Source organism: Corapipo altera, unplaced genomic scaffold (assembly GCF_003945725.1).
Source record: "Corapipo altera isolate COAL_440 unplaced genomic scaffold, ASM394572v1 62, whole genome shotgun sequence".
NCBI lineage: Eukaryota > Metazoa > Chordata > Aves > Passeriformes > Pipridae > Corapipo > Corapipo altera.
The window spans coordinates 10,216,531-10,234,588 of NW_020884894.1; the positions used below are offsets into that span (position 1 = coordinate 10,216,531).

At 51.1% G+C, this 18,058-nt stretch overlaps 1 protein-coding gene across 4 annotated transcripts; it reads right to left on the bottom strand.

Moving 5' to 3' along the window:
* Positions 1-2,003: 2,003 nt before the first annotated feature.
* On the bottom strand, positions 2,004-17,247 carry CX3CL1 (C-X3-C motif chemokine ligand 1). Of its 4 annotated transcripts, XM_027646633.1 has the most exons (5): positions 7,997-8,299; positions 5,227-5,347; positions 3,389-4,412; positions 2,622-2,687; positions 2,004-2,522 (listed from the first exon to the last, which is right to left on the bottom strand). In XM_027646633.1, the coding sequence occupies exons 1-4, from the start codon at positions 8,061-8,063 to the stop codon at positions 2,652-2,654; spliced, it is 1,248 nt and encodes a 415-aa protein (XP_027502434.1). In that variant the 5' UTR covers positions 8,064-8,299; the 3' UTR covers positions 2,004-2,522; positions 2,622-2,651. The 4 variants fall into 4 exon arrangements, with proteins under 4 accessions (XP_027502434.1, XP_027502433.1, XP_027502432.1 ...); XM_027646632.1 differs by having other exon boundaries at positions 2,004-2,687; XM_027646631.1 differs by lacking the exon at positions 7,997-8,299 and adding an exon at positions 16,726-17,247 and having other exon boundaries at positions 2,004-4,412.
* Positions 17,248-18,058: the final 811 nt, after the last annotated feature.

Sequence of the window (18,058 nt, forward strand, 5' to 3'; positions counted from 1 at the left end):
GGGGAAGGGAAAAGAGAAGGGAAAAAAAGCGCTTTTGTTTTCACAGAGTTTCTTATCCTACCAATGACCTCTCTGGCCTGGTGACTCATCTGCGGGGCGGGACCAGGGCTCCTGGAATACGCGGGAGATGCTTTGTCCCTCTTGCTCCTTTCAGCTCCCCACTCCAGGCAAACCCCAGGGCACTAAGTCTTTCATGGAGCTGCCTTTCCCACCTCTCCTCCCCATCACCAGAGGAGCACGTAAGGGCAGCCCAAGCTCTGGCTGGGGTGGGAAAAGTCATAGCTCAGCCCTTGCTCTCTTGCCCTGTTACAGAACAGACTTGGAGGGTAATGTTTGTTGTTTGTTGGTTGCTGTTTGGCCACAGCTCTGGTTAAACAAAGCAAAAACCCGTCTGTTTGTTTTCTTTACTGCCTTAGAAGGATGGGAACTACAAATCCCTGTGAGGAAATATATTTCCTGTAAACTTTTGGCAAGACTGAAACCCTTAAAGAGTGAGGAGGTGGAGCAATAGCCTGGCCACAGCTGGCTTTGCTGTCTCTTTGTGATGCTGGAATGCCCTCCACAGTGCAGAATCAGTGTTCATCTCTGCAGGGCCCAGGCTTAGTAATCTATCCTGGGGCTCAGTCCCTTGAGGATCAAAGTTCTTTAACATAAGGACTTTATTTACTTCTAAAAAAACCATACAGCTTATATATGTCATGCACACTTTCAATACACAAACAAACCAGAGCTTGTAACAGTCACTGTGCTCTACAGCAAATGATATTTTAACCCCAGGAACTGGTGGCACCCACAGGCTCTGTCTCTCTGTGCCAGCATCCACCTTGTGCCCTCCCAGGCTGCCCATGGCACAGGGAGGAACAGTGGTGTCCCCCCTGCCCCGAGTTTTAACTGCCCCCCATGAGTGGTGCCAGCCCAGGAACAGGAGAGGGGAGCAGGGCAAGGACAAGGACAGGGTCAGGCTGGAGGAGCAACTCCTCCTGAGGAGTTCCAGTGGGACTGTGGCAGCTGGAAGACGACGGGAGCCACCCATGGAGCTGAAACCAGTGTCCTTACAAATGGCATTGTGGGACTCCAGGTGATCTGACTGGAGCACGTTCATCTCCCCGGCATCACTTCAAGCCAAGGACTTCACCTGTAGCCAGACAGGTGTCCACCACGTTTGCTGAAGGGCCTGGAGCGTGATCCAGCTCCCATGGACATGCACAAGCCATCTCACACCAGCAAGAAAATAAACAAGGCACAGTGTTTTCCAGTGTTCCCAGAAAGGTCTCAGCTCCAAGCAGCGCAGACAGGGTATCGCATACATTCAAAAGGCTACAAAACTTTACTACAAAAATAACATTTCTAGTGTTTTATATAAAAATAATGCCACATACAGTGCTTCACAAATCCCGACTGTGCACAAGTGGGGTGGATGGGGAGGTGGCACTGACAGCCTCTGATTCACCCTCCAGGAAAATCCTTGCCAGCCAGTGTTCCACAGCTGGGCTGCACAAGGAAGGGTTTCACCCCACATGCAATTAATCTAATCACATTCCACACTTGCAAAGCCCCAGATGAAGCCCTGGCTCCCCTCTCTCGAGTCAACAAAACGCAGAAAGAAGGGGTTGTATGATGGCAGAAAACAAACACAGTTGTTGTCTGTCCTCTCCACCTGCAGGGCTGAATGGGTGCTGTGAAGGGGTGATCTGATGGGTTTAACAGGCTGCCTTCCTCAGGCTCTGCCTCACAGCTGGCCACTCATTTTTGCTTTGATGATCTTGCTTATTATGTGCTTTTCCTTCCTTTTTTTCTACGTGCATATTCATACTTTGGGATCTGATCCACTGAGGTTGGTTAGAGGAGGATCTGACCCTTGATATGTATCTCCTCACAAAGCATCGTATCGCGAAGACCTTTGCACGCTCCAGCAAAACTCACACTGGGGTCGAAGTCTAATAAGGGCTTTCAGGACCTGACCACAGATAAAACATAAAGCTTACATACAGCAGCACCTGGAGGTGTAAAAATCAAAATCAACTTGGGTTTAAAAAAAGCCTGTTACTGTTAGGATGCTTTCATAGCCTGGCGATCAACGCTATCAATGATGGAAAAACTAAAATGCAGATGAAGCGTAGAACTATGAACAGCCATTTTGTTCTTGTTTTTTTCCTCCTTTTTTTGTTTGTTTGTTTGTTTGGTGCATCAGCAAATGTCCTTATTTCTGGAGAGAATATGGAAGCAGAAGGATGTTACATCTGCTGAGGTGGAGTAATTCCTACATGACTAAATCGAGAATTGTCTTTAGCTCCTCCAAGAGATTATTTCCTGGGTTTTTTTGCTTGCAGAGAACAGCAAAAGTGTTCCAATATTATCACAGGAATAGCAACATTATTGGATGACTTCTTGTTTTCTTCCATTTGCAAAGAATCGTTTGCATTATCCTGCCCTGGTGTTGGATGCAGCTGGACACAGGGCACATCAGCTGGCAGAAGAGTTTCATTGCATTGATTTCCTAAAAAGCAGGTCTCAGACCACATCTGCAAGAAGAAATGCTGTTGAGAGGAAGGGCCTGATTTCAAGGAGGAGACAGATTGTGGGTTCCCAGCTACTGTGAACACGAAGCCTGTAGCACTGACCTTCAGTACCCTGATCCGATGCAGTTATGGTCACCTCTTTCTGAAAAGCTGGGCTATCCCTCGTGTCTGTAGCAAGGAGAAATAATTAGAGTACATTTGATCAACCCAAGGAGAGCCAGCACCCAGCTTTGGCCTTGGTCTGACAGAGCAGAGACCTGAAGCACAAAGAAGCAGCAGAGAGTTTAAGTGCAAATCGTGTGGGTTTGGTGCTAAGATTGCTTGAGGTGGCTGAGCCCAAGTCCAACAGTGTGGGTGAGTGAGTGGCTTCTTGGCTTAGCCATGATGAATCATAGAAAAATTCCTAACAGCAATTTGGGAATCCACTTCTGCCCACCCCCTGGCAAAGAGCCACCAGCAGAGGAAGAACAGCCACAGCCGTCATGTGTAACAGAGCCAGAAGAAAAGAAGTGTCTCAATGATTTCCAAAACACTGTCATGGGTCAATGATGAAACAGATGTATTGTTGGACATTCTGCTCTGCAAAAATACCGGTTTTCTCTGGTATTTTTATTCCCTGGCTTGCTTCCTACAGGTGGTCACCTGTTCAGCATAAACAGCTTTTCTGCAGTAACACACACATAGTTTAGGCCAAAAATGTCCATGCCACGAAGCACTCAGATTACTTCCATTGGGTAGGCATTGTTCTGATGTCCTGCCCTCTGGTAGAGCAAGCCCTGCACCATTTCTCTCGATGATTCTTCTGGTCTCATTCCAAACTTCAGGTACAGCCACACAAGAGCAACACTGCAAATGGTCACCCCGCTTACCACAGAAACGGGGATGACAAAGTGTGTTTGAGACAAGAAGCTGGACAGAGGCTGATCATCTGGCCTGTCTGTGATTGTCTGCACCCTGGCCTGGCCTGAGAATGCCTGGCCAGTAAAAACTAATGTATTAGAAGGCTCTTGCTTTCCTACAGGTGATGAATAATCAAATGTTCTAGTACCAGACCCATCTGTAGAGGAACCAACAACCTCGTTGCTATGGACAGAAGCCCCTTTGTCTGTGGCAATGGTGGAGCTCAGAGTAGAAACTGAACTAGTGTCTGGTGGAATTGGTGTGTCTGGGGGTGCTGCAATGTCCACACTGTCCAGGGTGGAGGGGAGATCTGATCTAGAACTGCTGGAAGCAGTGTCTGGTGCATTGGCCCTGGCACTTGTAGAGTCCAGAGATTCACTTGTAGAAAGCAGAGGTTTGTCTGATCCTTTAGTAGTTGCCATTGGGTCTGAATCTGAGTCAGGAGAAGTTGTGTCCTGAACATCAGCTGCAGCATTTGCAGTATGTCCTGCACATTCTGCAGATCTCATGGTGTTGTAAAAGCCACGCACACGAGCTGTGGGATGTGGGGTGGGCTGGCTGGAGTCCATGCCTGCTGCAAGAGCTGTTGAAGATGCAGGAGAATTTGAGGAGTCTCTGTTTGCTTCTGGAGCGACCCCAGGGCGCAGAGCATATTCCTGTGTCACGGAGGGTGACCCTGCAGGGAGCTGGGTGCTGTCCTGCCTGGCTGGTGGGGACGTGCTGGACACCTCTGTCCTCACAGTAGGAGCATGTATTCTCTCCCAGACTGTTGTGCTGGTCCCTTGGAAGAAACCAGTTGGAGCAGTGGCTTGAGATGGAGCCCTTACTGGAAGACCAACCTGTTTCTGAACATCACCAGCCTCTTCTGGGGAGGCGGCATCACGCCCAAGTGGGGAGGCTGTGGCCTTTTTCTGGTCCAGTTTCTCTACAATCTTCTTCACCCACTCAGCCTCTGGATCTGCACAAAACTCCTTAGACTTCAGAGTAGTTAATCTGAAAAATAAAAAGGCATCACTTAGTGGATACAGAAGACACTGGTTTAGGTGACCAGCGCCATGGGGAAGGCATGCAGATAGCTGCAGACAGCAACACTGACCCTCCCAAGCCCAGAGCAAACACCACTGGTCGGCTGGATGATTTATTTCAGGAAGGGCAGGTGCCTCTGAAATCTGACTGAATGAAGAGCAGCTCAGTGTGACTCATGGGTGAAGGGTTTTCCCCTAGGAAGCTTTTTCTCTTTCAAAAGCATTGTCCTGATGCTCGGACACGGTGTTTTCCTCCTGCACTCAGGACAAGAAGCTCTGCAGGCACCAGTTGCTCGGGGGCAAGCAAGCATGAAGGCAAACCCTCTGAGTTTTGGCTGACTGGGTGATGTGAGACTTTCCAAGGTCAGCCCAGCAGGTTCACTTTGGAGCCACCCCCTGGGCTGCAAGAAAGTGGTGTCAATGGTGCCTCGACTTCAAGGTAAAATGAAAACAATTTATCCCAGGGAAAACAATTGAACTTTTCTCAATTCCAGACAAGTCTGAATCTGTCTCCAGACAAAATATCTGCTTTCACAAAAACACGTGGGCTCTCTCCCTCTGTGCTTCCTCCACCCTATTCTGCCAAGTACCTCCCTCGGTCCCTTTCCCCATCCGTTCAGCCCAACTTGGAAGCTGTCAGTCTTTAAACAGGGGGAAAAATAAAACACCACCCTTCAAATAAACACACCAGTGTTTGCTCTGTGTTCCAGGCTGTTCCTTGCTCCAAACCCAGGGCCCTTGCTGACAGAGTGACTCGTGGCCAGTGGTGGGGCAGCACTTACACGATGGCTTGTTTTGCGCATCCGGGCTCAGTCCGGCGGTAGCTCCTTATCCTCTTCTCTGCTATCACGGATGTAAAACCATAGCACTCGTTTGAACACTTCAGAGGCGCTTTGGGTTGCCCTGAAATAAAGTTTTCAACTTGTTAAACGTTGGCTTTTTGTTAGGGAACTATAAAAACTGGCGCCGTTTCTTTTCTCTCGGGCGAAGGAGCCCAAAGCTTGGCGCGGAAGTTTCCAATCCCTGCTAAACTGAGATGAAGGCAAATCCCAATGAAGACAAATCCAAGATGGTTTGTAACACCCATACATGTGATGAGATATCCAGAAAACTGAGGGGGGGAAAAAAGCACTGTGAAAATTGTGGGGCTTTTTTGTCTTGTAGGATGTGCAAGCGCTGGCTGCAGGTCCTTTGTGCAAGCCCCTGGACCTGCAGGGCCTCTCCCTTTTGGTCACAGGTGGACCCAGCACAGTGCCACATTTTGTCAGCCCCAGAAGACCTGCTGCAACCTTCACCAGAGAGCTCTTGGTGCAGGACAGGCAGACCAGAGAGCAGGATGATTGTCCTCTCCCTATCTGGGTAAGTCTTATCTCTTCCTCCTGCTGGAGTTCCCCTCCAGGTGATCATCCTACCCTGCCTCTCTGTTTGCTGGCACATGGTCTCTGAATGCCACCTGGGCTCAGAGAAAGGGAGCAGAGAAAGAACCTTTTGGTGAATGATAAATCACTCCCACAGGTACCTCAGCAGCCCAGCTTCCCAAACACGACTTTTCAACTCCCACTGGAAAATACAATTTTCATTTTGCAAAGTGCAAAAATAAAACTCCACTTCAGGGGGCAGAGCCAGTCACACCACGGGGGACCCTTCATGCCTGTATCTACCTCCAGCCTCCCACAACAGGCACTTGCCAAGTGAAGGAAGGTTGCACAGTGCATCCTGCCTACTTGTTCCTGAGAGCCCAGGGGGCAGGATTTAGAAAAACAAGCCCTGACTTATCTGAGGCCCCTGTGAAGAAAGGAGCTGGCGTCTGGTTTCAATGAGGCTGTCTCTCCAAAACGTTGCCTCAGATTTCCAAAGGAGTTTGGTGAATTTTATGCAGTTCAGTTGGGAATGATCCAGACACTGGGTGCAAGAATGAGCAACACTATGGGAGCACCCTCAGGTCTTTTGATCCATTTACTGGGGAATGCCATGGTTGCCAAGAAATCCCAAGCAAACACTCCAGTGGCTCTTGTACAAAAGCCTGGTTTGGTTTCTAGGTGCCTGTAAAGTTAAAGCAAAACTCTTTGTTCACACACTAAATGTTTTCTGTGGCACTTTGGGGTCAAGAATTCCCTGCTCATGGCAACCAACTTCCCAATTAACTCTCATTAGCCAGAGGACATTCTGCTGGTGTCCTCCACTTTCAGGAACACAGTTCCACAAAACAAGCCAGTTTTGTGGAACTGTGGCAACAGGACCAGACCATCCCTGTGGGCCACTGGGGATGTGCATGGTGGGGAGCAGTCCCTGACCCCAAACTGATTTTCCAGTTATTGGCACCAATGGTCTGCAATTAGCTGAACTCCTGGTAGGTTTTTCCCAGAGTGGAGGACCTTGGAAAGCACCTTCCAAGGGCAGAGGGGTGCCACAGCGAGCACTGGTGGTACCCCTCCTTCTGGGGCACACAACCCTGCTTCTCTGAGCTGCATATGAATCGTTGCCAAAGGGATCTGAGAGTTTACCCACCCAGGACCATGACTCTTGGGAGCCATTGCTACCTGCTTTTCAGCACAGTTCCTGAAAAGACCCCAGTCAGGGAGCACCAGCAGCCCTTCCACAGAGCCAGCCTGATTTCCTCACTGCAGGGAAGATGGATACTTGCCCACAGGTGAGCAGAGCCAGGCAGTGCCAAAGCAGGTTCCCAGGGCAGGGTCATCTGCCCGGTGTCCCTGGTGCCCCCTTTTCTCCAGCCAGCCCTGGAGAACCTGCCCAGAGGTGTGAGGAGAAGGAGAAGCTCCATCCCCAGCCGCCCGTGCTGTCCTCGGTCCTCCCGTCTGGTGGCAGCAGGGCACGGATCTTAAGGGCTCTTTGCCCGTCTGCCTTTCCACGGTGGGAATAGGTCACGCCTTGGTCCTGGGCAAAGTCCAGCCTCGCCTGCAGTGCTGAGAGCCCAGCACCCACCCTGCTGACCTGTGCCATGGGTGACTGACACCGAGCCCAGCCCTGGCAGAGGGGAGCCCACCACCTCCCGGTCCTCTGACCCCAGAGCACGCAAAGATCTTTATCCAGGGAACAGGATAGTGCTTCCCACCTGCACACACACGCACACACACACACACACACATTGCACACCCACCGCAGGTGACAGTCCCCCCTGCCTCGCAGGGATGGGAGCACCGGCACCCTCAGGACCGGGAGCCTGTGTGGACAGACACCCATCCTTGCCCAGGCTGTAGTCTCCCTGCCACGTCCTTAGGAGACACGAGGAAAAAGGGAAAAGAAGTGCATCATGGTTTTTTTCTGATACGGATTATCGGAAGTCTCTCTGACACTCTCCCCACCTGCCCCCAGGAGTGGCCAAAGCCATCACGGATGTCCCCGCTGCCAGGATTGCTGCCATATCCCTTACCCCTTCCGAAACCCAGCCTGATCCTGCTGGGAGATCTGCAGCCCATAATGGTCCCCAGGTGCCCATACCCTGATCCATCACCATCCCCGGCTCCATCACCATTCCCCCCCACCCCGTGAACCGTGCTGTTCCCTGGGGGTGCAAGCGGAGCTGTGGCTCACCTCCAGCCAGGGTGACCAGGCACAAGGCCCTCAGCACAAGCAGGATCTGGACAGAAACAGCCTTCATGTTCCCGTGGTCGGCAGGAGGAAGGGCACGCAGAGAAGGATTACTGGCAGTATTCCCCGCTCCCGACTGCTTATTGCATCCTCCGGAGCAACACAGCTGCTGCCGCTCATTCCGGGATTATAAAGCCCTGAGATTGGGGTTTCAGATGGTATTCAACTCCCTCACACGTGGCTCAGGATGACGACAGGAGGCGGAGGGAAGAGAGGGACAGGGGAGGGAATACCGACTGCTCCGGAGCTGGATGGCCGCTGGAATTCCCCAGATGCAGAGAAGCTCCAGCCTACTTGGCAAATTATTCATGCAGGGGCTTTCACGGGTCGGCTGCTCCATCCTCCTCTCCCACCAATGTGAGTCTTGGCCAGACAGTCTGTGCCACGGCACCACTGTCCTGAGGCTTTGTAGAGCTCTCCCCACCTCCAAGTTCAGCTCCCCACTGCTCAGTAAGCTCATTCTTTACTCCAAATGCAAAAGCAGTTATTACCTTCCTTTTTAGCAGCCATCTTATAACAGCAGCGTTGGTTGTTAGGCCAAAAGGGGTGGAATTTGCTAATCAGGATTACGAGTTTATCAGCTATGCTGGTGAGCTCAGGCCAGGCTGGCTCTAAGGAGCATCACCAAACAGAGGAGTGAGCAGGGACCCAGTGACCACCCCAAGCAGCAACTTGTGCCCTGGCAGTGCTGTCTGCAGCGTGTGCTTGCTGTGACAGCCCTGGCTTTTGATATACAGGGTCTCAGCCGTGGGGGGCTTGCTGATGCTGAAAGTAGGAGTAGAAAGCAGGAGACCCCCAGTTTTGCAAGAGCCAGGCTGTCTGGGGGCTTTCCGGCCCCAGCACCAAGCCAGGTCTGAGGCGGACATACCAACAGTGCAGTCACATCCTGCACCTTTACTTTCTCTTTCAACTCAGGTCCCAGCAGGATACGTAACTATTTTCCTCTGCCAACTCCCTCAATTGAAAGATGAAGATAAGATTAAGACTGAGGCTGTGGCTGCCCTGTTTATCTCTTTGCCCTAAGTTTTCTTAGGGGTGGTGGAAAACTGGCATCTCCATGCTGTTGGAAATGCCAATAGCTCCACTTGGGATTTTGTTTTTAGAAAGGGAAAAAACCCACATTTCCATACAATGCTTTTGGTGAAAATCCCAGGCTGTGACTTCAGCCTTTGCTTATACTGTATTATAAGAAAGAGCCCATTTCAAGGAAATAAAATAAAAACTAGAAGTTGAAAAAGTCTGTTTGATCCAGCCAAAACAGAGTATGCTGCTGGGATGTTTTCAGACCCCTTCTCCAAACGGGTGTTTTCTCTGGCTCTGCAGAGATTTACGGGAAACTTTTATTCCAGGAACTGGCATTGCCTGAAGCCATGGGGCACCTTGGCTGCTGGAAGTGATGTCACAGCCCACACATGTTCACATCTCCCCCGAGAAACAGGTTCTGCTTCTTCTGCGAAGGGTTTGCTGCCAGCGATGGATAAAACTGAGGAAGGGCTCTGGCATGCAGGTAAGTGGGAGGGAGACTCCTTTGTTTGCCAAAGGCATGACTTCCCACAGGCATTGCTGTTTTAAGGCACAAACCACTCTCTAGCAGTTAACACAGCTGCTTTACCAGCACAGACAGGGCTGGAGGGACCAAGCAGCTCTAATGAGTGGTGACAAACCTGGGCTGCAGCTGGCATAAAACTGGCACCATCACTCCCAACCCAATTCCTACACCACCCTCCCATCCCGTTGCACAGCTGCTCCTCCAGCACACCAGTGCCAGCCTCTTACTGCACTTCTCTGAGGTCTTGCAGCATTGAAGAACCTAAAGTCAGAGGACCTGTACCACAGGCATTGTGTCAGTCTGTCAGTGAAGGATCTCAGGACTTCTCTGAGCTCATCTTACCTTCAGCTGATTTTAGCTTCTTTAGTTGCAGTAGAAATTATCTGAGCACTTGATTTGGTTTTGCTTTAGCTTTTAGGAATGGCAGGTAGTTGTTCAGTATTGTGGGTCTGAGTCTGCAGATTAAATTGTGATGTGCATGAGGGAAGGCAGGTGTCCTCCTACACCAGCAATCCCAGCCCATAAAGATGAAACACAGCATCCAAGTGATGGAGTGTGCAACCCTGCAGCTCAGGGACAACCAGCTTTCAGAGAAACAAAGAGCAGAAAACCGAGTAACTAGGAACCAGAGAGTGCAGACTGTGCTAAAATAGTGAATTAAAAAGTTGACCAAGGCTGAAGAGGAAGAGAGCCCACCATGAATGTCATATCCTTCCAGTGGAAGCAGTGGCTGGAGCAGCCCAGCACAGCCCAGCACATCCCATTCTTCCTTAGGAGGCTTCTTGAAGTGACCCTTCCCACCCAAAGGCTCTCTGGAGGGGTGTCATGGCCCCAAAGAAAAGCAGTGTATAGCAGGAAGATGGTTGGCTTCCCCCCCTCCTCCAGATAATAACCATAGTATGACTGAGGAAGGACTTTGGCCTTATTGCTCCAATCCACAGATACAAGTCAAAGGTCCAGATCCCATCTTACCCAGGAAAACCACGGAAGCAGCTCCAGCATTTCCCACCCACCACGGGGCTGTTCACAGAGTCAAGGTCCTCCCAGGTGGAGGGAACACATGACTGGTGCTGGGGCAGTTGCTCTTGAAGACAAAAAGCACCTTGACCCTGCAAAGCTTTATGTGCAAGATGATATATAAAAAGAACATGGGCTGTGTCCTAAACAAACAGGAAACGGCCCCAGAACATGTCCCGTCTCTTTCAGGGAGTTTCCATTCTGGAAATTTGTGCTCCTTGGCTGTTTTGGTTTCTTGTGCAAGAAGGGCTGTTTGTTACAGTAGGTTTGCATTCCTTGAAATCAGATGATTACAGGGGGAAAAGTAAAAGTCAGTGAGAGCTGGGAGCCTGTATCTGACCCAGAAAAAGATGCCAGAGAGGATCAGATGAGAATGCTGATGATATCCACTTCATGGAAAGTCTCTTCAGGAGCTCCCAAGACCTCAGGAGTTGGTGACACTGGAGCAGGGTCTGGTAACAGGTATTGACAGAATCCTTTGCTGTCCACAATATTGTCCATGATCTCCATCCCAGAGGCTTGCAGGAATACTTAGCTTTTGGGAAGAGCCAGCCAGTCTTGATGCTGCAAGGGAGATGGGCTGACACATGACTGGAGAGAGACACATACCATGAGATTCTCTTTCCCCTGATAAGGCTTCCATCTGCCTTGTGGTAGCTCATCCCTGCACCAGCCCACCTCTCCTCGGTGGGGTTGGCAGCTCAGCCACTGCTCTGACACAATCCCCCTGTACCCGAGCCCAGGAGCACGAGACTGAAGGGACCTAAACACCACCCCAGTGGCAGAGCTCCCACACTCACCAGAGCTGAGCTTCTCTCTCCAGGAGCACAGAGGCAGCAAGATCTGGGAGCCAGGGCCGGTGGGGCACCTACTGCAGATGAGGTCAGTGTGTGCAGCTGGTTCCTGGATGTGAGACCAGATTCCCAGAGTTCAACATGGAGAAACACCAATGGCTTTTCCAATGACACAGCAATGGGTTCTGTGGCCCAGAGCAGTCCAGAACTGACCCACCAACCTCCTCTCTCCTAGCCAAGGACACCAGTGCCAGACTCAGGAGAAAGTTCCTTGGAGCCAAAGGTGGCCTCTCACTTTGGAGAAGCCTCTGTGCTCCACAGAGAGTTCTTGAGCCATTACTGTAATAAGGGAGAAAATTAAAAGACAGAGGACCAAGCAAATCTGTTTGGCAGCTCAAGACTTTGTATTTTCTCACATTAACAAAAAAAGCAGGAAATGAGGAGCAGCTGTCTGGGGCTGTCTGCAGCCAGGGTCTCTACAGGAGCAACTCCTACTTTGGAACTCTACAGGAACAACTCCTACTTTGGAACTATTGACAAGTCTGGGACTTGCATTTTAAGAAAACTGCTTTACGTAGAAAATGTTTTCAAAAATAGCAGCTAACATGACACTGGCTTTCACTTCTCTGAACATAATGTCTTCCTCCTTCACTATGAATAAGGGCAAATTTGGGCTCCAGCAGACAAAGCAGAACACTGGTATTCTGTACTTTCCACAGTGAAGTAGCCCACAGCTATATCAGTCAGCATTCCCAAGGCAGCCAGGCTGTGGGACACAGCTCTTCCCCTGGCAGCATCACACCTGAGCTGCAAACTGTTGGCTGATCCCAGCAGGACATTGTAGGGAAAGGTGCAGGGACTCGGCCAGGACTGAGGACTCCTTCTGGTCCTGCCCCATGGAGGCTGCCAAGGGCTTCACTGGCTGCTGCAATAAACAAGTTTGAAGTTGTTTGAAAATACTGTGTGCAAAGAAACAAACATTGAGCTGTTCAGTCTGCAACATGGTCAAGTTCTTTCTAAACAGAGAAGAGCTGCTCGACCCTGCAGAGCGACACAGCCACTGGGAGCAACCTCTTCCCTAGGGAAAGGGCTGGGAAAGGCTCTTGTGGGGAGGTGTGTCCGGATGGCACAGGTGGAACCTTGGCAGGTGTTCAGCCGAGGGGAAGGAGCGTGCTGGGCCTCTGCCACAGTGGACTTCACTGAACACTCGGAGCCCTTGGCTCCTGCTGAGTCCTTGTGCTGCAATGGGAAGACATCCTGGTGTCGCAATCCTTGTGCAGGCCCCGAAGGCCACAGTTCCATGAACTGGCATGGTGGAGAGACACATGATCCTGCATCCAGCTCTGGGGGCCCCGAGCATAAGAGGGACATGATGCTGCTGGAGAGAGTCCGGATACCACAAAGATGCTCTGAGGGCTGGAGCAGCTCTGCTGTGGAGACAGGCTGGAAGAGCTGGGATTGTTCAGCCTGGAGAAGAGAAGGGTCAGGGGAGACCTTAGAGCCCCTTCCAGCACCAGTGGGACTACAAGAGAGCAGGAGAGGGACTTTTGACAAGGGCATGGAGTGACAGGACAAGGGGAAATGGCTTCAAACTGACAGAGGGCAGGTTTAGATTAGATATTCAGAAGAAATTCTTCCTTGTGAGGGTGGTGACACCCTGGCACAGGTTACCCAGAGAAGCTGTGGATGCCCCATCCCTGTGGCCCCATCCCACAGCGTGCATGGGCCTGCACCATCACCACCTCTCCAGTGTCCCCTTCCCACTCCTCCATCCTATGGATGTGTCTGCACACGCTTGCTGACAGTTCCTAAGAAAGGTGCTTACCAGAAGCAGCTCTATTCATTGCCTGTTCTCAGGAAGCCTCACCTCTTCCCATCTCCCCCAGGCAAGAGAAGGCTGTGCACCTTTGACATGAGCTTGTCATTAAGGTGGGTGAAGGAGAGATGCAGAAAATCTCTGTGACTGTGCTGGGGCCAAGGTCTGAGGTGAGCCCTTCCATCACAGCAAGTTTCCTTTAGAAGGGGACATCAGAGCCTCCAGGGCTTTCAACACCCAAGGAGCCTTTACTCCAAGCAGCACAATAAACACACAAGGGCTGGGCAGGAAAACAAAGCCAGGCACACAGTTCCCTGCTCAGGCACTTAACTCTTTTGAAGCCTTGCTGGATCAGCTAAGAGACCAGGGAGTCACTGGACCCCTTCCCTCCCAACCCCAGCTTCTCTGCACCCTTGTAAGAACAAAGTGCATCCTTCTCCTCTGCCTAGAGCCTCCAGACTCCTGTGGGTTTCAGCTAAAACTCCACAAGTAACCTGCTCCCACAGCTGTGTATTTAGATGACCAGAGTCATCCTGGCCCCCCAAGCTTTCCTTCTGGGACCATGGCAGCATCACACCTGCCCCACCACTTGGTGCAAGAGCTTCTTAGGCTCCTGCCCTGCTGTTTTTGCTGTGGTGTGTGTTTTCAGGATCAATGCAGCTGTCTTATCTCCTAAAAGAACAACAGGCTACAGATGCCAGTCCTTAGCAGTTTTGTGTTGGCTGGGAATAATTAGAAAAGAAGGTGCTGGGGATAAGAGTAAGAGAGATTCCTACCCTGGGCTATGGTTCCTCATATCAACCTGAGGAGATAGCACAGGAGAACTGAAGAAAGCAGAGATGAGACATGTCTTGGATTTCAAATGTTGTTTGGGGAACAACTTCCCACCAGGACAGAGCTGATCTCAAACCAGGGCTGTGAGTGAAGGCAGTCCTGTTCACACCTGTGTGCCAAAACAAAACAAACTGTCTGTACGAAGAGCTGATGTGCCCAAGTCCCTTCTCACTGACCTGGACCACAGCCCAGAGTCCTCCTCAGGGACATCCTCCCTGTCCAACCCCAGCCCACAGCTCCAGAGAGCTGCAGGTTCACCTGCTCCAGGCCACTGGGATGAAATTTAGGGACCAACCCGACTGCAGGCAGCAGGACCCCTCGAGGACCCCCCGAGCTGTGACAGAAGGGAGGGGGTGGAGCAAAGGCTGCCTCTGGGAGAGGTGCAAGGCAGTGGTGCAGCTGACCCCTGTGAGCCCCCCGGCCACCTCCGACAGGCATCCGCTGAGAGGAAAGACCCCCATCAGCAGAGGATGCGCCGCTTCCCCCGGGCACCCACCGGATGGCTGATAAGGAAAAAACCCACCCAAGCCTGGCCTGCAGGAATGGCCCTTCACTGCCCTGCCAGCCCTAAGGTGACAGGGGCCATGCGGAAGGGACACGTGTCCTTTCCTGCCCTATGAAAGGGTCCTACTCTCCCCAGGGAGCTCACACCACCCTCTGCCCCCAGGGAAGGCTCCTGCGGAGTTTCCTGAGCTGGAAGGGCCTCTGCCTCTTGCTGCAGCAGAGGATGCCATCGTGTGGCAGTTATTGCTTCCTCGGCTAAAAATTGCTGCTTCCATCCTGGAGTTAATGAGCAAACTCCTCTGTCCTGCTTAAGTGTTCCCGTAGCACCTTAGCAGGGTGCTGGTAACTAGGAGCTGGTATGGGTGAACAGGGCTCCCAAACACTGACCTCCCTCTGCATCCTGGACACCTCCAGGGGCTGGGGTTCTCCCGCAGCGCTGGAGAGGGACCACCAGGACAAGCCCAGCCCGTGGAGCAACCAGGCTCCTGCAGATCCCAAGCAGGAGCTGCACCCACACCTGGAGAGGCCACGAGGAGATGAGTTCAGCACTGCTGTATCATTTCCTGCCCGCTGAGATGCAGGACACAGATAAACATCCCTGCTCCGAGGGCGCCGGGACTTTCACCGCAGGACAATGGGCTGACCGAAAAGTTAAAAAAAGAACTTTCTCTGCTGGTTGTTTGTGTCGCTCTGGATGTTACTTATTTTCCTTTTCCACCATCCTCCCCCCCTTTCACTTCGCCCTCATCTGGCTGCTCTCCCACCTTGCTTTTGCAGCAACAGGTTCTTCCCAGAACAGCTCTTCCAAGCTGTATCCCAGGGCTGGCAGGGCAGGAAGCTGCAGGCAGGCTTCTCCAAGTTGTCAGCTAAAGTATTTCAAGGGAAAGCCATTTCTGGGAAAGGGTTAAGCCAAGCCCCTGGGAAGCTCATAACCAGCAGCCTCGGGGCACCCTCTGGGGCTCAGCAGGTGCTGAGGGGGTTCCAGTGGCAGCAGCTTGAGGTGGGATGTGTTACCAAGACCGCGTGCCACCATCCCACGTGGTGGATGTCCTGGCCCCTCCTCAGTCACCTCGCAGTCCTTGCTTCTCCAGAGTATGTATTACAACATTTCATATAAAACCAATATTAAATACAGTGCAGAGAAGCAGCAGGAGCTGCCAAGAGGCACTGAGAGGATTTGCCTTTTTCTGTAGAGAAACCCAAGCGCTGACTTCTCTGCAACTGGCCCACGCAGCGAAGGCTCGTCCTCCCTCATCCCCTCAGAGGGACACCACTGGCTATTTCTTTTTACCACATACATGAGCAGGTGCACACTGTGAAGGTCGGGGTGTTCCAGCACTGACACTGACTCACACTTCCTTCAGCAGAACAGGAGCTCAGGAGCAGACACGTATGGGCTTTGGCCAGTGGCAAGCTCTGAGCTCTCTCCTGCCTCAAGGTCCGGGTCAAATCCTCAAGCTCTGCCTGGATGGTCTGTAACACCTGAGGAGAGGAAGGGCTGGGCTCTGCCCACTCACTGCCCAGGCTCCATCCACGCACAGATCTGGTTCCACCCCCGTTCCATGTTCCCTCCATTGTCTCCTGGTTCCACTGATTTCTGTGAAACCACCAACATGGAGACAATGATTGATCGTTGCCTTGATGTGAGCACAGTCACACCAGCAGGTCCTCGGCTGGCTTATGGTTTTCCAGGTTATCCACAGCCTCCAAGTAGCCTATGGTGGTTCAGGCAAGACTGGATGCTACAGCAAGTGAATCCTCAAGGAGAAGTGGGAACTACCTGTCCTCAGGTAAAGGAAATTACCCGTCCTTGGCCTCCTCACAAGTCTTATGAGGAGTGGCTGAGGGAGCTGGGGTTGTTTAACCAGGCACAAAGTCACGTCAGGTCAGCTGCTCTTGCAAAATGAGGCAGCCAAGTGACATTTGCTTTCCTCCTGTTACTACCAAAAAACTTGTAAAGAGTAATAAAGGACAGTTTGGATATTAATAGAGTTTTGGTTAGTAATTCCTACTGCATGGTAAAATAGAATAGAAAATAACAAAACAGATACAATAATCATAGCACATATATATGTACCACTTTTAGAAGTTACAGGTTGATCTTACAACAGTTCTTCATTGTATCAGAAGCTTTTATGTTAGTCTTTTGTTTACTCACTCTTGACCCATTTCAGGGATTTTATTGCAGTCCAAAACTCTGTCTTGGTGTATTTCATTTGCAGTTGTTAAGACATTCGTTCACTTCTGCACAAAAGCTGTTTCCATCGATATCACTTTGAGTTCTGGTGGCACAGTTTCCAAGTCTGTCTGCTGAAATGGACTTTCTGCAAACAGTCATCTTCTGACACACTGTTAGTTCACATTGAAAGCAAAACAGTGGCCCCCTTTTGATTTTGCCACAGCCCCCCCGAGCTTAATCAGGGCACAGAAGGCAGGAATATTCACAGGCTGTGAGCCTGAAACAGGCTTAGAGCACACAGGGACCAATGTAGGTAGCTCTTCTTCCCCCCCCTTTTCATGTTAGCCAGTTTAACAGCTAACACAGTTTAACGGCCACAGCGGTGGCCGGCCAGTCCATAGGACAGTGCTGGTTGCTCAGCCTTCAGGGACTGGGCCAGAGCATGTTTTAGGCAAGCTTCCCTTCTGAATTTCCCTTCTCACTGCGGCAAAAAGTATCTTTCCCGGTTTTTGGCCTTCTGGGCTCTTCTTCGGCCGAGAAACAAAACTGCTCTGTTTCAGAATTTAGGCAGTCCAACTGCCTCCAAACTTCCCGGGAAACACAAAAACTTTCACAGCTGCTAACAAAAAGATACCTCTATCCCTTATTTCCATTTTCTCTTACCTCACCTCCTTGCGCTCCTCGTGGTGTTCTGTGGAGCTGGGGCTTCCCGAGATCACTGTGGGAATTCTCCAAAATTGCCGGCTGATGAAGAATTCCCGCAGGATGAAAGTTTCCCGTCTGGAGCAGCCTCAGGTCTCTGCTTTCTCCGTACAGGCCACCAGCTGTTGCCTAAAGAAAATGCAGGGAGAAAAAAACTCCGAGGCAAATTAGTTTTGGAGGTGAGATAAGGAAAGGGTTTTAATTTGTGCCTCTGAGGCACAGAGATTACACGACACGCGCGTCCCTTCCGTGCCTGAGATGTTACAATTTATAATACTGCCCGATCAATCCAAGTTTTGTCCATCCCGTACCTTTTGCTCTGGTCCACCCCCTGGCCCACCCCCTGGGAATTGGGTCTAGGGGCTTTTCTTCATCATCTTCATCTTCTTCAGAGCACAAAGGGTACATGGTCACCTAGTTTCTGACCGTGTTCTGTGGTTCAGGCCAAGATATGAGCGTTCTCTAAACAGCATAGGCCTTGCCTTGACAAAAGACAAAACATTTTCTACTGGAATTGAGGGGTAGAATTGATATGAGGAACATAGAATGGGGTTAGAGGGTTGAGGAATGTGTAAACTACTGTGCTAAAGAGTAAAGGAATAAGGGCTGC

Coding starts and splice junctions, on each gene's coding strand:
- CX3CL1 (XM_027646630.1), bottom strand. CDS start 8,063: ATGAAGGCTGTTTCTGTCCAGATCCTGCTTGTGCTGAGGGCCTTGTGC. Junction 5,348..7,996: donor CCTGGTCACCCTGGCTGGAG/GTGAGCCACAGC, acceptor ACTTTATTTCAG/GGCAACCCAAAGCGCCTCTG. Junction 4,413..5,226: donor TGCGCAAAACAAGCCATCGT/GTAAGTGCTGCC, acceptor TTTATTTTTCAG/ATTAACTACTCTGAAGTCTA.